The sequence below is a fragment of the Cryptomeria japonica genome, chromosome 1 (genome assembly GCF_030272615.1).
Source record: "Cryptomeria japonica chromosome 1, Sugi_1.0, whole genome shotgun sequence".
In the NCBI taxonomy this organism is placed as follows: Eukaryota; Viridiplantae; Streptophyta; class Pinopsida; order Cupressales; family Cupressaceae; genus Cryptomeria; species Cryptomeria japonica.
Genome location: NC_081405.1, coordinates 658830363 through 658842763, shown reverse-complemented (window position 1 = coordinate 658842763; position 12401 = coordinate 658830363). Strand labels below are relative to the sequence as shown.

The 12401-nt window shown below is 34.4% G+C and overlaps 2 protein-coding genes across 4 annotated transcripts in view; one reads left to right on the top strand and one right to left on the bottom strand.

The window, feature by feature from the left end:
• On the top strand, positions 1-2492 carry LOC131858317 (uncharacterized). Its single transcript, XM_059211516.1, has 7 exons — positions 1-260; positions 399-631; positions 744-896; positions 1012-1298; positions 1448-1850; positions 1960-2101; positions 2186-2492. Exons 1-7 carry the CDS (start codon positions 1-3, stop codon positions 2490-2492), a joined length of 1785 nt encoding a protein of 594 aa, XP_059067499.1.
• A 4758-nt stretch (positions 2493-7250) lies between these two features.
• Positions 7251-12401, bottom strand: part of LOC131050422 (serine carboxypeptidase 1) — a 28986-nt gene continuing 23835 nt past the window's right edge. For 2 of the 3 annotated variants that reach the window (XM_057984598.2, XM_057984596.2), the window contains 4 exons: positions 8089-8210; positions 7797-7910; positions 7610-7655; positions 7251-7488 (listed from right to left, as the gene is read on the bottom strand). In XM_057984598.2, coding sequence (XP_057840581.2) covers positions 7405-7488; positions 7610-7655; positions 7797-7910; positions 8089-8210 — 366 coding nt within the window. In that variant the 3' untranslated portion in view covers positions 7251-7404. Of the gene's footprint in view, positions 7489-7569; positions 7656-7796; positions 7911-8088; positions 8211-12401 lie in introns of all 3 variants that reach the window. The other variant, XM_057984597.2, reaches the window with a different exon arrangement.

Here is a 12401-nt window from a genome sequence, read left to right as displayed (position 1 = left end):
ATGCCTTCATATTGTCCTAGTGGGAGTGCTAGTGCTTCTGTTGCTGGTAGTGTCAGTGCTAGTGGTGGTATCAATGCAACTCCAACCATTGGTCCTAGAGTTCGTAAATCTAGGATGGATTCATATTTTGAGCCACGCACTACTCCTGGTGCCCAACCTTCACTTGAGAGCATGGCTTGGAACAAAGAGGTACACAATAAGGCTAAAGCTGCAATTGGAAGATTTTGGTTTTATTGCAATATTCCATTCTTCGCAGCCAGGTAATTCCTTTTAGTTTTTATTTGATTGTTTTAAGTTTTTAAGTTGTTAATATTCTTAATTTGTTTTGTGACTTTGTGATTGTCTAAGACTCTAATTTTATAATTTTATACTTATCTTATTTAATTTATTTGTGATAGGTCTCCTTATTGGCAAAGCATGGTTGATGCCATTGCTATTTGTGGGGCAGGTTTCAAAGCCCCTTCTGATTCCGAGATAAGTGGCCCAATCTTGATAGAATCGGTGGCTGATGTAAAAGCCACATTAGAGGAACATCGAGAGATATGGAAGAAGAAGGGTTGCACCATCATGACCGATGGTTGGACTGATAGGAGAAATCGGACACTCCTAAATTTTCTTGTTTCTTCTGCAGGTGATTGAATAACTTGAATTTTATTAAATGATTCTTATTCGTATTTTTTTTTTGCGTTGAGATTTATTGAATGATCATTGATCACTGTTTTTGCTTTGTTTTCAAATTTCAGGTGGCACCATGTTCATTAAGTCCATTGATGCTTCCGCACATTCTAAAAATGCCACTTACCTATGTGAGGTTATAGAGGAGGTCATATATGAAGTGGGCGAGGAGAATGTAGAACAAGTGGTGACCGATAATTCAGCAAATTATGTTGCTGCAGGTAAACTTTTGATGGAGAGGCACCCATCTATATTTTGGTCTCCCTGTGCTGCCCATTGCATTGACCTCATGTTGGAGGACATTGCTAAGATTTGCATGGATCAGGACATGTGTAGAGAAGGCAAAAAATATTTGCAAATTTGTATACAATCATGCATGGGTCCTTAACTTAATGAGGCAATACACGGGGCAGAAGGAGTTGGCTTGTCCTGGAATCACTAGATTTGCCACTAACTCCATCACACTGCAATCCTTGATTCGCAGTAAGGCAGCTTTGAGACGTATGCTTGTTGGTGAGGAGTGGACTTCCTCATCCTATGCTACGAGTGCTGTAGGAGTTGATGTTGCAGATTACATTTTTGATGAGCCAGGCTTTTGGACCCCTTGTGCTGAGATCGTGAAGGTAAAATTTTTAAGCATTCTAATCTCTACCTTATGTTTTAAGTTTTAAGTTTTTATTTTTATTCGTATTTTTCTTTTATTTGCTTATTTTCATTTACAATTTCACACTTACATTAACTGATATTACATATTGTTTCACAATATTTGCAGTTCATTGAGCCCTTGTTAGTTCTCCTACGTGTTGCTGACGGGGAGAAGCCCGCAATGGGCTACATATACGAGGGCATGGATAGGGCCAAGGAGGGCATCAGATCTGCCTATGAAGGGGATGAGAGTAAGTATCGTCCCATTTGGGATATCATTGACAGGAGATGGCAGACCCAGCTTCACAGGCCCCTTCATGCAGCTGCTTATTACCTCAATCCGGCATTCCATTTCCGCCCTGATTTCAAGGCGGATGAGGAGGTTCTTAGTGGGCTCTACTCAGTGATAGAGCGAATGTCGCCTGGTCATAGCAGCAATATAGTCCAGGAGCTAGAGGCTTTTTCTAATGCTGAAGGGGAGGTCTTCTCTCGTATGCTTTGCAAAGAAAATCGGACAAAAATGCAACCAGGTAAAATGTATATTTTAAGAAATTAAGAGCATAATTTTAATTATATGTTATTCAATTTGTTATTAATTATTAAATGAGGCTGATTTTGTTTTCCTTTTTCTCATCTCAGATAGGTGGTGGCAGATGTTTGGTCCTAAAACACCAAATCTTCAACAGGTAGCCATTCGTATTTTGAGCCAACCATGCAGTGCTTCCGGTTGTGAGCGCAATTGGAGTATGTTTGAGCACATACACTCCAAGAGGCGCAATAGATTGTCTATGGAGAGGTTGAATGATCCAGTCTTTGTTCATTACAACCTCCGTCTTAGACACAAACAGGTTATGGACCATGACAGCACCCCGATCACGCTAGAGGAGGTTGATCCAGAATCTGAGTGGATCAGTGAGGCTACAGATCCTATGTTTGGTGATGAGGACTTAGATTGGATCGACGAGGTAGATAGAGAGGCTGAGGTTGTAGCCATGGCAGAGGAGGAGGTTAGAGCGCGAGGAGAGCCAGAGCCAGAGCCAGAGCCAGACACAACTGATCTTTGTGAGGGTAGAATGGAGTCACGAGCAGAGAGTATGGCTGTTGATGCATCCAGGACCTACCTTAGGGTTAGACGCCTTCGTAGGAAGGACCCAGGCTCCTTTGAGCCATAGACTTGTAGTTGTTTTACTTTTGATATATGTGTGGAACTGGAACATTTGAATTTTGATGTCATGGATTTGATATTCCATGAGTTTTGTAATATTTTTACATTTGACACTATTTATATATCTATGGTTATTGGTTGCTATTTCCTTCAGCTACAATTTGCGTTTATACTAATGTGATCGATGTATACTTGTGTATGTGATCAAATTAACTTCTATTTGATGATGTTATTGTGTATTTAAGGTTTGTTTAATAAAGGGTGCATGAAACAAGTTTTAAATCCTCAAAAATCGCTAAATTTCTTGGGTTTTTCACTTTGCCGAGTCCTACCGATCTGAGTCCCGAGTCCCGAGTTGAGTCACCCTTGCCGAATCCGCGCCGAGTCCGAGTCCCGTTTCTTTGCTCTCAACAACCCCCACCTGAGATTTAGCATCATTTAAAAAAATAAAAAATAAAACCTTTTTGTGTCATTCTACAGAAGGAAAATTGAAACCCCAAATTCTTAGCCCAAACACTTTTAAGCCATTCATCAAGAAATTTATAAGTCGAGCACTTAGTAACGTCCACGACTGCCAGAAATACAAAAATGCTTTTCAAATAAGATTTATCATGATTCAAAACATTAACCATTTCGGGATTAGGAACAACACAAAGCCTAGAAACCGTAGAGGTAGGTTGCTTACCTCCTCCTCATTCTAATTCTCCATTACCTCCAAAAAGGGAAACAATACTAGACTTGAATTTAGAAAAGTTAGGAATAGAAATACGCATTTCTATGAGAGCAAACTTTAAAGATTTGGTTTCGTTTGCAAGGGAACCTCTACACTACCTTCACTAGTTGAATTAATTGCTAAATTAATCGGATTTCCATCCATATTGGTCGGAGGCCACCAATCGACTACATGACATTAATAGTCTGCTTGGATGAACTGAGAGAAAACCACACAACATACAGAAGAATTGAATGTAGAGAAAAAAAAAAGATAAGACAGGCTAGTTACTTGCGTGGAGGAGGCCATAATCCCTCCTTCACAGAATCGGCGACCCCTACGCTAGGGTTAAACCCTATTCTCACACCTCATCCGTTGTTCGCCTCAAAGCCAAATTCATCCTCATTATTAAATATCGAATCCTATGCATATTTTCATTTTTTATGGTTTATTAATAATTTGAAATGTCATATGTACAGTTTTAGAAAATTATAGGATGTCAATACATATAGTTCAATAATTTTTTAAGCTTTCATATACGATCCAAAAGTGAAAAAACGATCATTTAGACCATTAAATTTCAAGCCTAGTTGGTACTGTTGAGTTTGTAAACAAAATCAAGTAGAGTTAATTAGAAATATAGCATCTCACTTGCACTAACAACATGCCATATCCCACTTGCACTTCTGAGATAGTTAATTTAAATTTTATTTAATATTAGATAAGAATCTAAGATTAAAATGTCAAATATATTCAAATAAATATTGATTTTTTTATCACTCTATGAACCACTCTTTTAACTTTATTATCAATAATCTTTTCACTCAAATTGAGTGCATTAAAAGACAACAATAACCATCAAGATTATCATAAATTTCATGCCAACATCTGAGCTATTTCCCATTTGAAATTTTGCAAATAATAGGCAAAACTCACAATTCTCAATTACACTGTTGTTTATATAATCAATTGGGCATCCATATGTATCATTCATGATGCCAACTACAAACACTTGTAGCCTTTGAACCTTTATTAAGGACAATTATAGCCTTTGAACCTTCTCTCAAACACGCACTACCAAATGACATTCAAGCATTTCCATTTCAAGTCTCCCTAATTTTACATTGAATGTTCACAAAAGGACTAATTATAGCTCACATTTAAACATAAATTGACATAGCATTGGATGTTCACAACATGATACTATATTCATTTGGATAAACTTTGGATCTAATGTAGTAACAATATAATACATAGTCTAGACAAATTAACATAACAACAGAACATTCTAGTTTGAACAAATTAATGGTTAAGTACTATATGCACAATATTTTTTTATTAAAAATAATACTTATGTGAGGTAAAAACATAATCTATTGTCAAACATGAATTTGAAAAACTATATCATGGATAACCAATCACCTTTGAATCTAGAAAAGTAAACGGTTGAATAAGGTACATGTTAGATGTTATTCAATAACACTGTAATACATAACAATGGTATATTTGAGGAGATGGAGAATGTGAAGACTAGGCTGGATGAGATGGAGAACAAGATGAAGCTTATGATGAAGTTCAACACCAAGATAATGCATAAGTGTCCTACCCTCTTAGTCCTTCATGGTCAAGATTTGAAGAAGCGGGCAAAAGGAGAGGATAGTTTGCAAAAGTTTCACAATATGTATAAGTTCCTCTATGAAGATTGGTCTCTCTCATTTCCTAGACTATTTTTGTCTCCTATTGTTTAATATTTATCTATCTAAACATTGTTCTTTTTGTTAATATCTTGTTAGAGTGTTGCTATGGCATGTTTTGGGTTGTTTTTGCTTTTCCTTTTAGACTACTCTTGTAACGGGCTTAGAACCCCAATTGCCCACTTACCATAATAAAAAGCAATAACATACTTGATTGAAATATAATTTAGTAATATTGTAATAAATATTCTAGAAGAATTGCCTCATATGGAATGAATATTCAAAAAAAGCCTATTATTATAATACTATATTTCATGTTATAGTTAAAAGTCATTTGACCTTTAACACATCCTTTGAGTAAAAAGTATAATTTAGGTATTTTTCATCAACTTGAATCAGCTCCTTTTTTGCATCTCTAGCTCTTTGATGAACTTCGGCTAATTTGGAAACTGCCTTGTTAATGAATGCCTAATTTGGACCATACGAATATTTTTATCAATTATTGTGAATGATATGAATGTAAATATTATTAAAGATGCCTTTATGATTCCTTATATTTCTTTCAAAATCACTAAATAATTTATTTAGTTGGACAAACTAGACAATTCAAGTTACATCAACGCTTGATAATTTTGGTGGTTTTCCCTTCTTATTCTTAAAAATTATTGCCAGAATTGATTCAGTTCTATTAAAAAATAGTAATGATAGATTATTCTTTCAAAGAACCCTTGGACATCTATCATGGTCTTAACACTCAAAGTCTTTTACTCTTTGGAATATTTTCCTTGCCTTTAGTTATAATCTAAGTTACCAATTCTAGCATGGATGCAGGTATAGGTATCAAAACCTTATATGACAATATGACTAAAAAATACTTGGATATGAGTACAAGAATATGTGTGTGTGCATGTGTGTATGTGTATGTGCATATGTGTTTGTGTAATAAATAAAACAATGATTGTCATTATTGTCAATAAAAAATATTAAATATCTCATAATTTGCAAAAGTAAAAAATGCTCATAAATTGATAATTCAATTATTTGTCAAATGTCAATACATAATGAAAATAACAATCAACATTGAATAATATTGGTATTGGTCTTCATCAAATGCATCAATCTAACATTTGGTTCAATTTCACTTGAACCACAATAAGTTACAATGCCACTTCCACTAGCCATTACTATACAAGCTACTCATCTAAATATATTTGTTGGCAAGTTGTGCAACAATAATGTCTAAGTCAACACACTCAAGAATTAGACCCAATTCCTCATCACTCCTACAATGTAATCAAGTTTCTTATGTGACGAGATCCTAAAAGCTAGAGTGTGTCTGGGAGTGGAGACCACAATGGGGATTAGGGGTAGCACCCATCATGCTGTTTTGGGGGCAACACCCCCAACAATATTGAGGGCTAGCACCCCTCGTGCGGATCTAGGACCAACACACACAATGGGATTTGGGGGTGATGCCCCTCACAGAATCTAGGATAGTGCCCTTGACGCATTCCCTATTGTGATACATGACGAGGTCGAGGGGTAGCACACCTGCCACCAAGCTCGAATTAAAGCTTTTGAAACATCGCAAACCTTCATGAGACATGCCATTCTCACAATTTTATCACTTGAAGGTGAAATTATGTATGCATGCATTTGTTTTTTAATAATACTGTTTTTAAAATATAACTTTTTTTTCATAATTTTTTTTTTGGGACAGCATAAGTGTATGAGCACAGTGAGACCAAATCAAACTGCTGCCGAAACTCGGAACTAAATAAACATACCCAGTAACATAAATTATAATCTATATTCCTCATGTTTAGCTCCTTTGTGCAAGTTAATCAATATGCCTCATTGTGATTTATCAAAAATATCTTCTACAACCAAAATTGGGATTTTCTTTAAGTATTCTCATTCTTCCCATATAGCGTATGCATTAATTTATATTTTATTTTGGACTATTATTCTATTTGAACTCTTGGGGTGTGACTCTTTCCACCACCTTTTTTGTAAGTATGTGTTTATAAAGTAATATAGATACATATTCATCAAAAAAATCAGGGACAAGAAAATGATACATTTGAATAAATTTCAATATCTTGATCTTGTCCCTAATTTCTTAAGATTTAGAAGATACATATTTATGAGAGATAGGAAGTTTGATCTTATATATTCATAAACAAATTTCAGGTGAATTTATTTTTAACAAGCTTAAAAACATACAGAAGAGTAAGGCAATGATGATATCTTGATTGAAATATTCACAAAAAAGCTCATCAGAGCTACATAGTTTCAAAAAGGAGGTTAGATATCATTTCCATAAACATACTTCGATAAGAATTTTTGAACAAGAAGCTTAAAAAACATTAAAAAAATAAGACAATAATAATATCTTAATTAAATATTCACAGAAGCTTCCCAGAGGTTCATAATTTGAAAAAGGATGTTATATCTCACTATGGTCAAGTGGGGAATTTTTTAGTAACACGATAAATATTTTTCTTGAATGTTCAAAAAGGTTTTCCAGAAATCCATGATATGAACATCGAAAATGCTTCTCTGGGCTTGTATTCTGGTGCTGTATGTCCAGCTCCCTATAAAAAAAATCGTTTCATTATCAACTCTTCAATATCAAAAAGTAATGGCTTTCTAATCAGAGATATAATTAAACAAACCTTTCAACAATCTTAACTAAAAGTAGGATTAAAATTTCACCTTCACAGTTGCAAATGTAAGGTTGTGATCATATGCTCTTGTGTATCTAGACACCACATGCAGCAGGCATCATTATTTCATTCTAAAACTAAATAAGCATTTTTTGGGTACAAATATAAGGATCCATACCACCAACTTAAATCTTGCCTTTCATACAATTGAATAGAAAACAACTTTATAGTCTTACCCAGCAACCTGTCCATCTACAAACCAAGACCTCCATTCCTCAACTATTGAATACCCTAATGATCTCACCCAGGCCTCAGTTCCAACATATGGGATAACCAAATCATGATCACCACTGTTACAATATTTAGACACATCAAAATCTATCTAATGTAGTTGTGATTTTTGAGTATATATATATATGGCAGCTCAAAAGTAAATGCAACAAGTAACTTCAAATTGGATGAGTTGAAAGCCTTCTAACAAACATGACATGTAAGCAAAAGGATTTTTTTCATATAGCAGCACTTCACCTGTAGATCAAAGCATGATAACCTCTCTTGGTTAGATTTTTGTGATATATAATCACACTTGTAACATCACGTTTATATTTAAAACGAGGAGTACATCTTTTCCACACCCCTGTTATGTTCTCCTACAAAGAAATGAAGATAAAAAAGCAAGCGATGGCCATTAATGTCTCATTAAGCTACAATATTTGAACATACAATCATGACACATAAAACAACAAGAGTTAACAAAATGATAGAGAACAGATTATAACACTACAATATATGCTTGTGAGAACATGATAATTTAGTCCTTTAAAGGCTTATGTTCATTGAGTGTGTATTTGTATATATTTTCTATATAATATATTTATGTTTGTGAGAACATGATAATTCAGTCATAAACCAAGCTAGTTAATTTGATGTTTGTATATAAGTTGTGGTCTATGAGTTTCTAATGCAAGAACATTTAAGGTGTAAGAACAATCTTGCATCAATTGAAAATATTTTCTTTCATGTTTGTTTTGTTATGCAGATCGCCTATACGTATTATAGTCATCAACTCTTACCGCAAAGGTAAATTATCATCACAAAATTTTATTCTTTCTATAGTCCACATTCACAAAATAAACTACTAAAAAGTATTTCTACTATGTTGTATCCATTTGTATAGTAGGTGCATTCTAAAAGACTACATAATTATAGATTGTTTTCTCATTGGCTAATGCCATGTTACTTGTCAAATTCACTGGAGGAAGGTCTACTTTAGTTGTGCATCAAATATTTGAATCTCGGACCAATTCTTAATCTCATTCATAAGGTTATTGGTCCCAAGGAAGTTGATGATTAAGATCAAATTGAATTTTAATGTATAATCATCTTAGTAGGGATCATGTACACATTCCCTTGTGAAGAATGAAGGCAAAATCATTTAATATCGTTATATGGAGAAAGACAAAAATTTAATTAATGTGATATGGGTAGGTATTCGGGGTTAGGAAGAATGCATAGAAGGGGGAGGAGTGTATATAAGTGACATTCCAAATCATCTACAAGTCACTATGCATAAGCCAATTAAAGTGTCTCATTCACCATTTTGATCTTGCTAAGGTAATGAAGCTAGCTTTTTCCTACACCATATAATCTTTTATTATGTCAAAGCCTCATAATCTTGAGGGTTTCTACTTAATCTCAACTCCAATATAGTTAACAAAAAAACAATGATCACACCAAAACAGTGCAAGTTCAATACAATACTTCCTAAAACCAATTATTGCAAACCTTTTGGTAATACCGTGACCCTACCTAAAAGAATCACTTGGTATCTCTAGAACCCTTCCATTAGAATTTAGATTATGTATAATATAATTGAGATAGTTTTTATTAAGGGGATTCACTATTAGAGTTCAAGTGGCAAGGGTTTGGGGATTGAGATGTATAAGTACTTTTAAACCAAATTTATGTACAAACATATTTGTTAGAGCTCATCTATGTTTTTTGTATCAAGAAGTTAATGTATGGATGGTAATCAAAACTAGTTTTGAGTTAGATGTAGGTGTGGGCAATAAGCATAGTTGATGAAATATCCCAAACTCGGATATTGCTTCAAATTTGATATGGGTTTTCGTTTTTGCTCATGTTTTGTCACATCATAATGTAATCTTGTGACATGCAAACATGCAGATTGAACATGCAAGATGAACAATATAGGTTTTCAAGGAAATCAAACTAGTGAAATATGGAGAATCTAAATATCCCAAACTCAAATATTGCTTCAAATTTGATATGGGTTTTCGTTTTTGCTCATGTTTTGTCACATAATAATGTAATCTTGCGACATGCAAACATGCAAGATGAACAATATAGGTTTTCAAGGAAATCAAACTAGTGAAATATGGAGAATCTAAATAAGCCAATGTAATTCTTTTGATATAGAAATTTATTGTTGTTTGCAAACACATGCTATTGTTACAAATCAGAAAATGCCTAATGCCATCAAGTAAGACATAGTCGGAATGCCTCCATACATAAAATAACAAACCCTCTAAAAATTTGCAAGATAAATCATCGAATCTCTATCAAAACTGATCAATGATGTGCAATTGTGAATCCTGAGATGAATTCACCAAGTGGGCTAATCTGGGTTTCCGTCCAAATAGCCAAATCCTCTAGGGTTTATGTCCTACGGTTTACAAAACCTGCAAGCTAAAGCTCTCAAGCTCTCAAGGAAAAGTTTCTTTGAAAATAACAACTCAAGAATGAATCCTCATTGCACATTTTCCTCCTTTTATGATACTTTTCCTTTTCGAAGCTAATACTTTATTTTATTTCTCTTTTAAATTACTTTTCCCCTCAAAAGTGACTTTATGTTATAATTTGTCATTGACATTATTATAAAGTCCCTTTATAAAATAAAGTATGTCTATTTGCTAATTAATTAAATTTAAATAATCCCATCGGACTCAATACTATTTAACATTTAATTAATTAATCCAACTTGGAGAAAAGGGGACATTACAGTTGATAGGGTACAAATAATAAGAGGATATAAAAATATAACCAAAAAGATAAGTAAATAGGATATGTAGTGAAAATGGGGAGGTATTTTAATTATACTAGTGTGTGCAAAGGGATATCAAAAACATTGATATGAATGGAAGAAATGAAAATTGAGGTGTTTATTAGTGTCCTATGAATGCATATGCTATTCCATTAGTTTAATAAGAATATTTCTAAGAAGTTAGTGTACCATATTTCTCCTCAACACTAAAACATTGCATCCTTGCTTGCTATAAATAATAATTCATTTCTTATTGTTACCCTAGCACTAGCTTGGGGAAGTTCAGTAGTAGATCCTAAACAAAGAGGAGAAAAGAGCATCATATTGTTTATTAACTTAGAAGATTTCATATTAAGGAACCACACACTAATTGTGCTTGTAATTCAACAACTTCATGTCAGGTCAATGGGGATATTTTTAAAAAGTACTTTAGAAAGACTTACTGAATAAAATAAAATAAATCTTTTCTAAAAGCAATATAACTCAACAAGTCCAGTTTAAACCCTATACTGAACTGATAGAGGAATTGAGACCATGACTAAGTGCTAAAAATAGCACTTACTAAAAATAGCATTTTGCTAAACATAGAAAAAACTACCCAAACCCTGAAACTGAAGATACTGCACATTGAACCTCATAGGAGACTAAAGCTATAATCAACTGCTAAAAATAGTGGTTTCTATAAATAGCAACTACTAAAAATAACAATTGCTGAAAATAGTAAGTCAACCAAAACTCTCAACTAACCAATTGGTATCCCAACTAACGCTTACTTAAAATAATAACTTACTAAAAATAATAAGTCTCAAACAAGTTGTTTGAAGTCGCTCCAAAGAGTGTCATTCATCTCCGTTAATCCGTCTAAACACACTGGCAACATTGAAATACCCCTATGATCCTGCTGACACCACCTAGAAAGCCAACACTAGATGCACCACAAGAGAACCAAAAAATGGGGAAATGACAAATTGTAGTGCTACATTTGGAGGGCAAGGACTAACAAGTGCCAAATAGGAGGCTGGAGGCACTAGAGGCTAGAGCAATTCATCATCTCAAGACAACTTCTTGCTCAAAGATGGTGCTTTTATAAGAGGCAAATGTTTTTGTTTTATTTTTTGATGTTAATAACATTAAAGAATTCATCTATGGTAAAGTTTTTTTTGAAGATAGGTGTAAAGCGGAAAAAATCGAACCCTAGTTGTTCTCCCCTCCCCAACTCCAAGGAGAGAGAAGGGAGATTCACTAGGGTTGATGGTTTTCACTTAGGAGGGACTTTACATTCAAAAGAGGGGTTGAAACCCACAAGATCCAATCCCACACAAAGCAAGATTGGATTCTAAATGAGTTTCAAGGGTTAAGACAGCAAGGCTTCCCTCTTTTGTAAAGAAATGTGGATAGAAGGATTAAGCTAGGAATACATAGAAAGTGAGAAAGATTCGCTTATAAACTGAGATAGGGATATGATATGAAGCTGCGGACCTGGAATTAGCAGTAAAATGTCGGGACGGTGCTATTCTACAAATTTGAGCAAAAGTTGACGGGCCGATGGCGCCCGGCGTGCACACGGTCCTCCGAAAAATCCGCGAAACGAAGGGGGATCTGTTCGTCTCTGCACAAGGATTCCAGATCTTCAATTTCAGCCGCGTACCTGCAACCTACACACAGAAAAGCGAAGACGATTGGGGGGTTAGGGATTAGGGGTTTGCCCTTAGGTCAAAACCTGGTTTTGGAATTAACCAAGAAATGAGAAATGCTGTAAATGTAAATGACTGTAATG